Consider the following 16,116-nt stretch of genomic DNA (forward strand, 5'->3'; position numbering starts at 1 on the left):
TAAAAAAACACGCCATGCCACATTCTGAGGTGATGTTTAGTTTTCACCCATGCAAAACGCCTTCCAGAAAGTATATAAAAGTCATCAAATCGATGACTGAAAAGCCGCGTCCTGTGGCGACTTTTCCTGGTAATGAGGCGTGAGGTAATGAGGTCTTATCTGTTGGGAAGATTAGGTGTGAAAAACATTTTTATTTTAGTTTTTTTAATGATTTCACCCTATCACTAAATCAAAGAGCAAAGCTTGTAGATTTTCCGAAACAGATAAGCTAGTTAAAAAAAAAAAAAAAAAGTTTCAAATGTGTTCAAAGGATTTCCTGAATGACAACAAGGAGCTAAGCAGTTGATTATTCGGTCTTACAGGGTTATTCTTGCAAAAGAGGGATAATAGAAATATGGTGATATGATAAGAGCAGCCATTTTGCAAAAAAACCAAATTATTTTAAAAATGTATATATTTGTAAGAAAACAACAGAAAACCTCAGTAGGTTATGTTATGTTACGTGCAAACTCAAACCCAACAGCAGTACTAATACGAGGTGAAGGCAAGTCGTCAGGTTTTGCACTGAATTCCTTTTGAACTTTCTTATATTTTGTCACATTACAACCATGGATGTACGTATTTCATCGGAATTTAATGTGAAAGCCCGACACAAAGTGGTAGACATTTGTGAAGTAGCAAGTAAATGATGCATGATTCAAAATGAGGTTGTTTTTTTACCACTAAAAAACTGAAAGGTGCGTTGTGCAACATCACTCAGCCCTGCCGAATATTCAACAATGTTTGTTTGTGGAGCCACTTTTTGCCGCAGGGTTTGCCTCTACCAGCTCTCTGCATCTAATGACCAGATGTGCAACTTTTACACATTTTACAAAGACAATTGAAAAAGCGCCGCACTTTCCAGTTTGTTATTTGCAAAGATGTTTTGAATCATGCATAATTTTCTTTTTTTCCATTTTTTTCTCCGAAGAGTTTTTGTGGCGCTAGTGGCTCGTATTTTTTTCTGACAGTAGAGGGTGAGGAGAGGGGGGAGGACATGCGGCAAAGGTCGCCGGGACCGGGAGTCGAACCCGCGACATCTAAGGACTAAGGCCTCCAAACGTGGGGCGTGCTAAACCCCTACACTCCAGAATCATGCATAATTTTCTTTCTTCTTCACATTGTGTGTTGGTCTTTCATAAAGTCCAATTAAATATATTTGTTTGTGGTTGTAATGTGACAAAATGTGGAAACGTTCAAGGCTTATGAATGCTTTTGGTACCCACTGTATTTGGAGACAATTTTAAAGGAGAGATGCAATAATAAAAAAAAAACCCCTCATCTAAATTTCTCTAATCTATATTGACTAATACATGTTGAGGCATTGAATATGGAACAAACTGCATTTTTTATACTTTATTAAAAATCCAGCAAAACTCTGAATTGAAAAACCTTTTTTTTTTTTTTTTTTTTACCCCCAGAAACTGAGTTTGGTTTATATCAGCATTTAACTGGTTTTCTTAATCAAACAGGATAATTTCATTTCAGCCTGGGTTCTGAAAGAGCATCAAGTTTTAGAGGAGAAAAAGAGAACTGCATTTAAAATGTCAAAAACAAACGATAAAAATACAAACAATTTGTGATATAAAACAAAAATAACTTCTGCTAGAAGCTCCAGTCACGGGTTAGGAAAACTACCAGAACGTTGTGATGAAATATCAGCCTGTATGTGTTCGGTTACATTAACTTTCATGTAAAACATGTCTAACTCAACACATGCACCTGCAACCGTCACTAAACCCTCAACCCCAGGCCTGCATGCTTTTTTGGGATTTTTTTTTTTTTCTTTGGAACTGCACATTAGCATATCAATGTTTTGACATGACTCACTGAGAATCATATCAATACGGTTTGTGTTGGTTGTGAGCTGGCAAAAGTAACAGAAACATTTCTTTTCAGGGTAGCACTTTAATCAGTGGCACAGCTAGAAAATCTTCCATGGGGCGGGGGTCTAAGGGGCCCCCGACCTCATCGATTGAAGTATGTGAAAGTCCACCACACACAAATCTACAAAGTATCCACAAAAACACCTAAAAACCGCTTATTGTACTACTGCTTCCTCTAAGAAAACAGCCATTTTTAAAGTATTTTTCTCTCGTGTGCTAAAATATATAAATAAAAAAGGACATTTACTTTCTGTGGCTCTCTCTCCCCGTTCCAGCTAAACGGCCCACTCATAATGAACAACGCTTCCACTGGTGTGTTTTGCATTTCTGCGCCACCAGGTATCAGGTTTGCTCATGAGCTCTAACATCTCATGAAATTCATCTTCTTTTCTGAGGTTTCAGTTTCAGCCTGGCTGTGTGAGAAATGTTTTGAGTGGCTGTCAAAAGCAACATTTCAGCCTGAGCGCTAATATAATTCTGCTTTTTAAGAATTGATTTAAAATTAAAATATTCCTTTTTAGTACAAATGTAATTTTTTAAATATATATCTGTACTTTGCACTCACTGTATGCTGAAGCTGCAGGCAGTGAAGCCGTTTCATCGCTGAAATGGTGAAATGGCTTTTCTGTGCACATTTCCGCCTGTGCAGATGTGCACAGGCAATATCGTTAATATTCAACAAATATTCAACAAAGTCAAGATTAAATTCAAGCTATAGCAGCCAAGAAAAATACTTAAGTATTCAGAAGTACATTGTATTGTATTTTCTAACATCAGTACATTGCTGCGTTGTTTTCTGCGTGTTTTTGTGGAACACAGTAACTATTTGAAACCACACTGTAAAAAAAAACAAAACAAAACAAAAAAAACATCTCTAATTTATAGTAAAATACCGGCAGCAGTGGTTGACAGAATTTTATCGTATAAATATTTTTATCGTATTTATACGATACAATTCTGGCAACCACAGCTGTCGGTATTTTACTGTAAATTAGGGACGTCATCAATGCACCTGATGTTACATTGACGTGTACAGCCACGTTGCTACAAAATGGAAGTGTGCATCACCTGTAAAGATGTAACCATAAAGATGTGATGTAAAACAAGGCTTCTATTTTCATAGTTTTGTTTTTTTTTAAACATCCTCGCCCAAAAATCTGCCCTTTTTTTCTCCCCACACGTTCACTAAGGGGTCAAAGTTTACTGTTGAGTAACCACGATCAAACTACACTGTTATCAAGAACTCAGCCTTTTAAAACTTTTGTTTGCATTTTATTTATTTGTATGTTTTTATTTAGATAAATACACGAATAACATTATTATTATTAATAATAATAAAAGAACTCATCCTGTTCACTACATAGCAACAACGCGCCTCAATAAAACCTGTAAAACACAATCAATGTCTGTCCTGCGGCTTTACGTGTCTGTGGGAAGTCATGGAAATTGCTAAAAGATGATGCGCTTCTCAGTCTCGGCAGTCATACAGAGCACTGTGTATGTGTGTGAAGGTGCAGGTGTGTGTGTTGACAGCAACAACTTAACATAGGAGAGGAAATCGGTGACGCTGATAACTGAAAGTACGTGGAAGCTAAAAAACGACGAATGCTCTGCACCGGCAAGGTGCAAATCACAATGGCCAACAAAATATGACAATATAAAACATATGCAGGGTTAGTCACTGGTATTATTATTGTTGTTGTTTTGAGGACTTAATCTTATTTCCCAGTTGAAAACGTGGTAATTTAGAGTGTTTTCACACCTGATAGTTTGGTACACTAGGTTTGATGACTGTAAAGTTGCATTCGTTAGATTTTCAGCTGACGCAGTTCACTTCGACACAGCACTGTGTTAAACCAACTGAATCCTATGAAAAGGCTGTCTGCCCCTCGCCTGTGGCTGAAGGATGGAAACGATACAAAAACCTCTGAAGACACTGAGAAACTTCCTTCTTGGCAAAATATAAAGAAAGATTGAGAGGTGTGAGATTTTAGAGATTGTAGGAGCCATTTCTCCTGCCAGCTCTAGAGTCTCGCATTTGTTTTGGTTGCATTTACCCAGAATGCCCTGCGCTGTAGTCCACTTCCAGGTTTTGGAGACCCATCCGCTTGGCATTCACATACACATTAGAGCTGAACTAGAGAACTGAATTAGAACTGAACTAGAGACCAGGGTTTTTAGGCGGACCAGCGTTTGCTGTTCTGGCCCATGTTGGAGTTCGATTACGCATTCACACCTCCCTGGCCTGGCCACTGCCTTCCTGCAGTGCCCTGCTCTATTCCACTGGTTGTTACCAAGCCAACACCTTCCCAAATGAGCAGAACCTTCTAGGCAAACGAACCAGAGTCTGATGAAAGCAGACGAAACAGGTCTGATACAAATTCACCCTGAAACTAAAGGTTCAGCGTAGATTTTTGGGTCTTGCCCTCATGCAGACTCGCCTCAGATTTTAAACCAGATTTAATAAGCCAAATAAAGTGTGAAAATTATAGCACAGTTTTTTTTAAGCTGTGTACATAAAAATTGCATGTGATGAAAGAAAAAAGAAATTGTTGCACAAAATGTGACCATGGACCTCCCTGTGGACGCATCTGAAATGATCACAGATTAACAATGAATTGAGTTTCGTCAGGCCCTACCGATAAACATCATTTATTAATATTTATGACCTGAAGTTGCTACTTTGGCCCTAGCATCAAGACTGATCAAAATCCCAGCCAGAATCACACCAGAGGCCCGTTGATGGCTACATGTAGTCTAACCAGCTGTTAACTGGAATACATGGAGAGATTTGATCAAACATGTGCAACAAATTCTCGTTTTTACAAACTCTTTCACATTCATCTTAGTAAAAGGCACGGCTCCAAATTAATGACCTTCATCTCTGCTGCGAGTACATTTAAACTTCCAGGGAGAGTCTAAAAACAACCGGCTTACATGTGACTGAAGCGTCTTCGCACTCAATTGGCTTTCACACCTACTCCTAAAGCGAGTGTCATGACTCATCCCTCCGGTGACCTTTTCCTGTAGTCGATACACATTAATAACGCGGCTGTGGTTGTGGTGAGGCGTTAACGTTGTGATGAGAGTTCCTCCTTCCCCGTCAGTTGCATCGAATGCAGCCTCTGAAGCGGATTTATGCGCCTTCCTAAGCAGGTGAGACGGAAAGAAACTACGATGGTTGATTGTTAAACTCTATAGTCAAATGTTTTTGAGTGGTCGACCGTGTTTGGAGGAGGAAAGGTCGGCAAGCAGATAGATGAAATGTCTTGCTGCTGATGGGAAAGCAGTAAGAAACAGCTTCTGCTGTCTGACTGTTGAGCACATAATGGAAATTAGAGGTGGGTGATACAGACTTAAGGTTTTTAAAACAATTTTTCATTGTTCTATTGTGATAATAAGTGACAATAACAACAATTTATTACTTCTTTTCACATGAAGTAGCATTGTATCTACTAAATTGCTCACAGTAACTGCTTTTCATCATATCTTCAAATGTGTTGATATGTAATGACATTGCCTTTGAACAAACAGTGGAAAAAAATGCTAAAACTAACAATCTGGACAGTTTTTCATTCACTGACATTTATCAGACAACAATAAATCGAAATTCTTACGATAAGAAATTTATCACAACAATACTAATGAGAATGTTTCAAAGGTTTTTTTTTCTTGACGGCTTGTAAGTGTTATTCTATTCAAGCTAAAGTTTATTATTTAAAAATGCTTCAATAGATTTTTTCATTTTCTTTGGGAAATGAAAGAGTTTTAAAAGTAATATTCTGACATAAATGCCTCGAATCATGTTTCAAAACATTTCAAGCAGTTATAACTTGTCTCAACATACAGTTCAAGTACTGCATGTTAATTTTGGAAATTTTTTAACACACACTTTTTTTTTTTAGTAACCACATGCTAAACCTGACCTGAAATACACACCGGATCTATTAACCCAAGCATTGCAGGAGCAGAAAGAAATGAGCAACTATTTGGCTTCAGTTAGATGTAACAAAGTGAAAAAAACTGAATAAAATTAAAGTAATACTTAGTAGAAAACCTTGTTTTGGTAATGGCAGCCCCAGGTTGCCTCCTGTATGGAGAAACTGGTTGTGTTTATTGGTCAGGTGAGACATAACTTGGTTAATTGATGTATTTGTTTTCATTTATTTAAATGTGGGTCTTTACAGGGTTGCTATCTACAATTGGTGCAAATTTCAAAGCAAAAGCACTGTTCTTTATCTGACCTCTCAGAACAGAATTTTCTTATGCTCACAATAAATTTGCTAAAAACAAAATCCTCTGCACACATTCCTGGGAAATTCTCATCTCCCATCAAGGCTCCATCTGGTATTTCTCCCATTGTGCTCAATTTCTCAACATTTCAACTGGGCCAATCAGTGAGCAGAAGGAGAAGTTGTGAACGGTGATGCTGATTTTCTTTGCTGTTTTCAAACTTTTAGCAACAGCAGCGGAGGAATTGAACAAAGTCGTTCAGTCTGTGCTGGCCACGCTTCCAAATATTGAACATTAACAGTCATCTCTTTTGTCCTGACACTGCATTCTTCGCAGTGGAGAATGGCTGTTTACAGAACGGGCAATTTTCACTAACTATGCAGCTAACTATGCAGTTAGCTGCATAGTGTCATAGCTCATAACTAAATGTTAGCGGTGTAGTTTACACCATCTTCCATTTTGAAACTGCTGTCGCATTTGCAAACATGCCTTCCACAGGTAAACATCAAGGAAAGTTTTCCATACTTGCAGACAAACCAGCATTCACTGCCTCCAACATTTAATCCTGTTTTCCTAAATGTTCTCATGTCACATATTCAGGTCGTGGAGGCTTAAAAGCCGTACCAGAGATCTTCTACAGGAAACACTGGCAGCAAACAGAGAAAAACATGGCCGCTCCTTTTCTGTTCATCCTGCTTCATCTGCTTTCAACCTCCGCTGATGATTGCCCTAGCCATCCACATAACAGTCGGTTCTTTCTTTCACTTGAACTATGCTATGGGATTTGAATTAAAATGTTTATGCTTTGCTTGATCTCATCTTTTTTTGTCCTAGGTCTCACTTGTTACAATGATTACAGTCATAATATCAGCTGCACATGGAAAGGCTCACGTCATAAGACTGATACCTGCTCAATACATGCTGGAAAACTGAAGAGCAAAAAGTATTTAAATATAGATATAGAGCCATGTACAGTGAACCCTCGCTATATTGCGGTTCACCTTCCGCGGTCTCGCTGCTTCACGGATTTGCATCATGCATTCTGATTGGCTAAACAGTCCCTCCGCTTCTTCTCTACCTGTGAGTCAACAACGTTGCGGTTTAATATGTACACGTACGTAAAACAGATTGCCAAATTTAACATAATAGATGGTGGCATGTCGGTTTATAAGAATCTTTTTGCCCAGAAGAAAAAAGAGCGACAACAGCTACAGATAACTATGTTCTTCTCTCGAAAAAACCCACCTGCACCTTTAGAAGAAAAAACCCGCTACAGAGTGGAGTCAGGATGCAGCGGATCAGTCAGAAGAGCAGTGAAATACACGGGAGTCACTATTTGTCCTACTGTACTTTGTTTTTGTTTTTTTTCATAATCATTTTTTATTTTCTCCCGTTCTAATCCAATGACTCAGGTCACGGTGGGACGGTGCTGATCTCCGCAATTCGGGCACGGGAATCCGCTTTCAGTTTATATTAAAATTATTATTTTACAGTACAGTAGTTATTTGTAAAAAAAAAAATGTTTATGCAGTACTTTTTATTTGTTAAACAAATGTTTGGGCCTGTAAAAAGGTTTTGTTCTTTGGTTTCAATGTATTATGGAATATTTCATTGTATAATAATTATAAAAAAATAAAGGTTCCTACTTCGCGGATTTCGCCTATCATGGTTCCTTTTGGAACGTAACCTCCGCGAAAAACGAGGGTTCACTGTATATTCCACATTCTAACTAATTATAAAAACAAACAAGAAAACTTAAAGAAGCATCATGATTCTCCCTCGTATCTTATTATTTTTACTCAGACATGCTTTCTGTAAGCTGCAGCCTTTTGATAACGCCAGACCAGACCTGAAGTGCTCGTTGATTTTTAAGGGAACCGAACTGGTGAGTATTAAAGTACTATTTATACTACAAAATATTTAACATCTCTGCACATTACCATACTGGTGAATGTTTTTCTAATACCCAGAGAGCTAAAGACTATTTTAGTTGTTTACGTCTATTTTCTCCTAATTTCTTCAGTTCAGCTGAATGTAAAAATGCAAACATTTCTCCAAGAAGGAGCTGCCTTATTGTCTAAGATAAAGAACTTAAGAAGCTTTGCACATTTATGAAAATATATATTTAAGAATCAATATTAACAGTTGAAGTATAATCTAGTAATCAGTGCTACTTACGAATTAAATAAAAAAAATAGTAATCAGACACATGTACTTGCTAATAATTGATCAACCCCAAACACAAAGAACATAAACATTATAAAAACTAATACTTAAATGAGAAAGACAATCGACAATCCTTTTAGGGATAAATGATTGTGTGTGTTTTTTCTCTGCACTCAGACACATACATACATCAGACACATACACACATCAGACACATACACACATCAGACACATACACACGTCAGACACATACACACGTCAGACACATACATACATCAGACACATACACACGTCAGACACATACATACATCAGACACATACACACGTCAGACACATACATACATCAGACACATACACACATCAGACACATACATACATCAGACACATACATACATCAGACACATACACACGTCAGACACATACACACGTCAGACACATACATACATCAGACACATACATACATCAGACACATACATACATCAGACACATACACACATCAGACACATACACACGTCAGACACATACATACATCAGACACATACATACATCAGACACATACATACATCAGACACATACATACATCAGACACATACATACATCAGACACATACACACGTCAGACACATACACACGTCAGACACATACACACGTCAGACACATACATACATCAGACACATACATACATCAGACACATACATACATCAGACACATACACACATCAGACACATACATACATCAGACACATACACACGTCAGACACATACACACGTCAGACACATACACACATCAGACACATACACACGTCAGACACATACATACATCAGACACATACATACATCAGACACATACATACATCAGACACATACACACGTCAGACACATACATACATCAGACACATACACACATCAGACACATACATACATCAGACACATACACACGTCAGACACATACATACATCAGACACATACATACATCAGACACATACATACATCAGACACATACACACGTCAGACACATACATACATCAGACACATACACACGTCAGACACATACATACATCAGACACATACACACGTCAGACACATACATACATCAGACACATACACACGTCAGACACATACACACATCAGACACATACACACGTCAGACACATACACACGTCAGACACATACACACATCAGACACATACACACGTCAGACACATACACACATCAGACACATACTGTACACACGTATGGCTAAGAAAAGAGAGCGTTCCTTTAGAGAGAGGCTTAGAAAAGGAACCAGAATGTTGACCAGGACCATTTTCTGTGTTTCCCATAAGGAAGCATGGTGATGTACAAGCGCTGTTCCAAAACACTGTTGGCACTTATGGCTTTACTAAACTGGACTGAAGATTTTTATGGTTATTTGAGACGGTCCCTCCCAAAAACAACAACAAAAAAAGAGTCCAGAACAATAATCTGTGAGCTTATGTGTGTGTGTGGCTGTTTCTAACTTCTCCTGCCAACTGGGAGGGCTAACCTGCTTAAGGCCCATTGATGTGAATGGATGAAAACATTGCATGTTTTTTCTCTATTTGTGAGAAAAGTGTGATTATCGATTAAAATCAATCTGACATTTTAAGATTAACGAGAACAAAAAAGTGGTACAAATGTAGCCTGAGGGCTTGTCGTGTGTTTGTTTCTCTTTTCTTAAAATTATCTATTTTCTTTCAGTTTCAAAGCCATACTAAGGTGTCCATGAGTTTGAGCTGCTTCCCTTCAAAACAAAGTGAAATCATTATTTACCGGCCAGCATGTCACAGTAAGTAGGAACCGTCAACGTTACCGTCTTGTCGCATTACCTGGTGAGCATTTTACATTTAATGATCCTGCAGTAAAGCTGAATCCTCCTCCAAAGCCTGAAGCCAACTTTACCAAACTTTCCTGGTTCTCCCAAGTCCCAAAGCCTACAAACATTGAATATTACCGTTACGATACGGAGCTACAGTGGAAACAAAAGGGACACAGATGGAGCGTGAGTAAACATTTTAAAATGAAAAGAGAAAAACAAAGGATTTATCCATGATGTGTGGCAAACAAGCTTTAAAAAAAAAAAAAACATGCCGTGGGCAACCTTCATAAAAAGAAATGTAGATATTTTCTTAAACTTTCAGTGTAATGTGAGACAGATGATGTATGAAAAAACTGAGCTCCTCTGCCTCCTCCCTGTGGTCCTACTGCCGCTGCAGCTGTGTCAGTACAGAAACAAATTAGCAGCAAAATCGTTTATCCACCATCATTGGTGGCCATGCTAACGAGACTTCGAATTCACCATGTGAGTGGAGCTGTGGCGTAGTAGAGAGTAAAGGGGAGGAGCAATGCGTTCACAAGCAAATTCGACACTGTCAAGTCCCTTCTTCTGGCTGATTGGTTGTTTCTGACTGAGAGCAGGTGTGTTTCTGCAGATGGCAGTAGGACCACAGGGACGAAGCAGACTATCTGTCTCAATCTACACTGTCAGGACATAGTGAAAGTCTTAAACATGTGAAAAACATATTTTTATAAACTACTGCGTCTTTGACTGATGTGAAACGTTGTCTATTAATATCTGTCCCTATAGGATCTCCAGACCAAAAAAAGTGAATGTCAGTGGGAATGTTCGGCGCAGCTGGATGAAGACTTGCTTCTAGAAAGCAAGACATATGATGTCCGCGTTCGTGTGTTGGCCCGTTATGACTCGACTGCGGCAAGCTGGAGTGATTGGAGCCCCACTGTGTCTTGGGTGCCCAGACCAAGATCAGGTAAAAAAAAAAGAAATAAAAAACTTAGGCCACCTTAAATGAAGCCACCGGGATTAGTTGGGCAAATTCACTTGGTGTCACGGCTGTCCAAATACAGCTCTCCTTTGTTTGTCCTGTCACCATGGAGACAGGTTTTCTGAGATTGTGTTGCGTGTCAGAAAAATCTAATAATAAATCCTAAGCATAAAACTCAAAGAGATGTCGCAGAAGAACTCAACCCATCAGGACTTGTTCATCTTTGTGTTTCAGGAGAGGATGTGGTTAATCTGAACTGGGCTATTTGGAGCCTAGCAGTGTTTGGTTTGTTGCTGTTGCCTGGCGTGGTCATCACAATGCGCAAGAACGCCTGGTAAGTAACAAAAACATAAATCCAAATATATCATCGTTATCACAGACCTATATAACTGTATTGTGTGCTTAGTTCCAGGATCTACATACTGAAGAAGATTTCAGGTCCACCTCTGCCTGATCCTTCAAAGTCAACCCAATTCCAGGCAATCTTTTGGTTTTCTTTTTTTTTCTGCTTCGCTTTTTAGCAACAAACATGTGACAAGCTAAATTTAATGCTAACAATTACAAAAAACATAAACAAATTGGAAATGTGTAAAATCACATTTGAAAATAATATTTCTTAATTTCTCATATATGAATGTTACACATTTTAAAAACATTTTAATACAACAATGAGAAACACAATGGAAGACTGAAAAGACTAAAAGTGATCTATTATATTATGTTATTATGAGATAGCTGTGTGGACTATACAAAGCATGTTCATTCCCTCCTTTCAGAATGAGCCTCTTGTTACTTTAAATCCAACTAAGCCGCTGCAGGCCACGCCACCGACTCAACGTTTAGCTGAATCATGCTAACCTAAGGATTTTTCTTGGTTTTAGGTCAAAAACGTGACTGGTTTTTAACATTTTTTCCCCCATCTTCTCTTGCTTCCCCACTCTCATATATCTTTCCACAGACCTGGTTGGATCCGTACTTCACCAGTGAATTCTATCAGTCCTTCTTAAAATCAGCAGACATCGTCTCTGTTGAAGAAACGTCCGCCGTGGACGACGTCACACTCTACACGCCGGACATAAAAGCGATGCCAGAGTTCAACGAAGACGAGTTCATTTGTTCCAGCTTCTCCAACTACAGTTACTCGGAGTTTTGTTGTCCTCCTGTGTTCCCTCTCACCGCTGGGAGTCCGAAGCCCCATGCCGTCGAAGCCTCCTACAAGAACGTTCCTGGTTGCGAAGATGAGAAAACTAAAAACCGGGACAGTGATGTCGCGAGAAGAGAAGTGGAAATGGTTAAAGCACTTCTGATGGGTGGAATTAATCATGAGGCAGTGGTGATTTCTGACTACAAGAGGGTTCAGAAACTCCAGATCGAACTCCACAGTTTCCATAGTGTGGACTCAGGCATGACCAGTTATGAAGAAGTCAGTCAGGAAAGCATAGAGGCAGACAGCATCAATATGGTTGAGGGGACACCATGGGCACAAGAAAACCAGGAAATAAATAATGAAGGGAACGAGACAAAATCAGATATTCAGAAGTTGTTTGAAGGCAGTGAGAGCATCTTGGGCAAAATCACCGTTGTTTCAGATTACAAACAAATTCCGACGATCCGGGTGGAGAATGCAGAGCTCCTCCGGCTCCACAGCGCAGATTCGGGCATGGACAGTTACGAGGAAGTCAGTCAGGAAAGCCTGGAGGAAGACAGCATTTATATGACGGAAGGATATGATGATGGGTCACTGAGCAAGGAGAGGAAGGAGAGTGAAATTCAGAAATTGTTTGGAGGCAGTGAAGGCATTTTCTGTCAAAATCCTCCTCAGGGTTTTTCAGATTACAAACAAGTTCCAACAATCCAGGCTGAAAGCCCTGAGCTTCCCTGGACTTCCTGCCTGGATTCAGGCGTTGACAAGGTAGACTCGGAGAGTCTGGAGGACATCATGGAGGAGGAGGATGAGGCCACCGAAGGCACTCGCTTCTTATTTCCTCCTTTTCCTCCCCCTGCTTTGGCAAACCCCTTGATACTTTTGTCACAATGACCCTTGGATACGTCTCAATCAAAGCTGGGTTCTGCTTTGCCACCACTGTAAATGAAACAGATTATGTCAGGTAGGGTTGCGCACCAGTGACAAAGATTACATACCAGTAAGGCAGGGGCAAAACAAAGAATGGGAGGCTTATAACAACAAGCTATAATGCCCAGCAAAATATGACAATATAAAACGTATGCAGTTAGTCACTGGTATTATTATTGTTGTGAGGATTTTATCCATTTTCCCAGTGTGGAAACTGTGGAAGTATTGATACTTCGGGGTGTTTTCTGATAGTCCAGTAGACTCGGTTTGATTGGGGACCAAAGACATTTGTTGCATTTTCAGCAGGCATGGTTCACTTTGATGCTGCGCTGTGTCAAACGAACTAAACCATTTGAAAAACCTCTTGCCCCTCCCCATCACCTATGGTGGTGCTGCACCAAGGACCACTGAAGGAAACTACACAAAAACCTCTGAAGAAGACGTGAACACAACTTCCAAAACGTACAGACAAATGAAAAGGTGCCAGATTTCATCGGTTGTAGGATTTCTCCTTTGTCCTTGGCAAAAGACCATGAGCCATTTCTGTCACTAGTGCTGGACTCACAGGTTTGTTTTTCTTGTATTTACCCAGAATGCCCTGCGGCATAGTCTGCTTCCTGCTTTTGGAGTGGTCTCCAGTCCTCTTGACATTCACATATGCATTTAAACCAAAAGAGTTCCAGAGTTCACGGATCAGAGTTCGCTTTTTTGGTCCGCATTAGAGTTAGCCTGCACATTCACACCTCTCCAAACAAACCAGACTTCCCAGTCTAACAAGCCAGAGTTTGATGAATGCACCCTTAATTGATGGATGTTATCTGACTTTTTTTTTGTCTTTACAAAAACCAGGAAGATAGAGCACATAACACCAGTTTTAAAGTCCCTCCACTGACTCCCTGTAGCTCAAAGAATAGACTTTAAAATACTGTTGTTAGTTTATAAATCACTGAACGGCTCAGCACCACAATACATTAAAGATCTGATGTTATTGTATCAACCTTCCAGACCTCTCAGGTCTTCTGATGCAGAGGAGGGGATGCAGAGCAGAACCAGAACCAAACGAGGAGAAGCAGCTTTCAGCATCTATGCACCACAAATTTGGAACAAACTTCCAGAAAACTGTAAAACAGCTGAAACACTGACTTTCTTTAAATCTAGACTAAAAACTCACCTGTTTAGGATTGTATTTGAAACGTAATCAATTACAAATTTATTGATGGAACTTGACTTAATGCTGTGTTTTGATTATTGATTCTATGTTGCTTTGTGTTTCTGTGTTTGTAATGATGTAAAGCACTTTGAAATGCCTTGCTGCTGAAATGTGCTATACAAATAAAATTTGATTGATTGATTGATTAATTAATTGATTGATTGATTGATTGATTAATTGATTGATTGATTGATTGATTGATTGATTGATTGATTGATTGATTGATTTATTGATTGATTGATTGATTGATTGATTTACCCCAGCTCTTTCTCATAAAAGTAAAAAAAAAGAAAAAAAAGAATAAGCAGTGGCAGTTTTGGCATGTTTGCAAATATGAGGCCTCTTGCTAACAGCAAACAGAATGCCACAGGTTGACTTGTACTCCACGTATTGTGGGCTAACTGTCATACCGCCTGAAAATTAATCAAAGCCCAGGATATCCTCTCAGACGTGGGCTGGGCTGAATGACGTTCAGCTCAGCCAGGTAACCTGCTTCCTCTTGCATCACCAGCAAACAGGATGAACATCACCGCAGGGGGCTGAAGAGCACGCCACAAATCATGGGGGGGCGGGAGGGGGAGACTAATATGTCAAGTATTTACTGAGTAATTGTGCAGAAGATTCAGTAATCACATGTGCAAAAGGCTATGCAATTAATTTAGGAAGCTCTAAATTGCACAGTTTTTCATTGTTCTACTTTCCTGAGCAACTGCTAATGTTTTACCCTTATCAAAAACTGCCACTGAATATAAGTGAGTCTTGTGAGAGCTTATAATGCATTTATTATATAGCAATGTACTGTCAGCACTATATCCAGTGTTATGACAAGTTGTTTATCTTTATTTCTAAGAAAATAATTAGGCTAATGTATGCTAGATACTAAATCCAGACCACTTTTACTGAGTGGTCTCTTAAGCAACATTCCTCAAATGTTGCTTAAGAGACGTTTCGCAAAACATTTGGCTGCTCCAGTAACACAAGTGGCACTACTGCACTCAGGAGGCGGGAACAAAAGCACCCATCCCAAATTTAAAGCTAGTTGATGATAAAAGGAATATAAAGTAGCTGGAGCTGCAGACTTGGATGTAAGAAATCCCTGTCTGTCGTCTGTTGCAAGACATGTACAGTAGCATTTAATTTTATGTTTTTTACTCAGAACAAAACAAGGACTTGTGAAGTTTAGATCTGTGGCGCTAAGGTGAACTTTGAACTTGAAAGCAGCATGGATGGCTGATGTGTGTTGATTTGTGATGAAGGGTGGATGTTCTTAGAAAAGTAAATTGCCCAGAGTGTCACGTAGCAATAAAGGTTCAACTATTAAATCATAATGCATAACCTACAGCACAGTCAGGTGTTTAACAAATTCTTTTCTATTACTTCATTATCATTAGTGCAGCGATTAATGTTTTTGTAGTTTGTCTTTAAATTTGATTTTATGTTTCTGTTTATATTGCCATAAATCTCTTCAGTTTCTGGGATTTTTACAATATATTAAATATATTTTATGCTTTTTATTGGTGTCCTTTGTACTGCCTATCCTATCAAGTCAAAACATAAACAAATGTAGCGCACTGTTGAGAAGCTTAATCCCAATAAAAGAAGTTTTGCATCTTCTCTAGATACGCTGTGTGTTTGGCATTGGGCTTGACATGAACTGCAGAACCTTCACCATGCTTCGTACCCAACAGACTTACCTGTGCACGGGGGTG

At 39.1% G+C, this 16,116-nt stretch overlaps 1 protein-coding gene across 1 annotated transcript; it reads left to right on the forward strand.

Annotated features, from left to right (window-relative positions):
• The first annotated feature begins 4,983 nt into the window (after positions 1-4,983).
• On the forward strand, positions 4,984-14,100 carry LOC114143925 (uncharacterized). The gene is made up of 10 exons (XM_028016333.1): positions 4,984-5,081; positions 6,759-6,905; positions 6,993-7,101; positions 7,962-8,043; positions 10,042-10,129; positions 10,203-10,342; positions 10,928-11,108; positions 11,358-11,457; positions 11,530-11,602; positions 12,082-14,100. The coding sequence occupies exons 2-10, from the start codon at positions 6,827-6,829 to the stop codon at positions 13,159-13,161; spliced, it is 1,932 nt and encodes a 643-aa protein (XP_027872134.1). The 5' UTR covers positions 4,984-5,081; positions 6,759-6,826; the 3' UTR covers positions 13,162-14,100.
• The last annotated feature ends 2,016 nt before the right edge of the window (positions 14,101-16,116 follow it).

This window comes from Xiphophorus couchianus, chromosome 5 (assembly GCF_001444195.1).
Source record: "Xiphophorus couchianus chromosome 5, X_couchianus-1.0, whole genome shotgun sequence".
Classification (NCBI taxonomy): domain Eukaryota; kingdom Metazoa; phylum Chordata; class Actinopteri; order Cyprinodontiformes; family Poeciliidae; genus Xiphophorus; species Xiphophorus couchianus.

What these genes read in the sequence shown, in the direction of transcription:
- LOC114143925 (XM_028016333.1), top strand. Translation starts at nt 6,827, where the DNA reads ATGGCCGCTCCTTTTCTGTTCATCCTGCTTCATCTGCTTTCAACCTCC. An exon ending in CCCTAGCCATCCACATAACA is followed by an intron (nt 6,906 to 6,992) that starts GTCGGTTCTTTC and finishes TTTTTGTCCTAG; the next exon opens with GTCTCACTTGTTACAATGAT. An exon ending in TTTTTAAGGGAACCGAACTG is followed by an intron (nt 8,044 to 10,041) that starts GTGAGTATTAAA and finishes ATTTTCTTTCAG; the next exon opens with TTTCAAAGCCATACTAAGGT.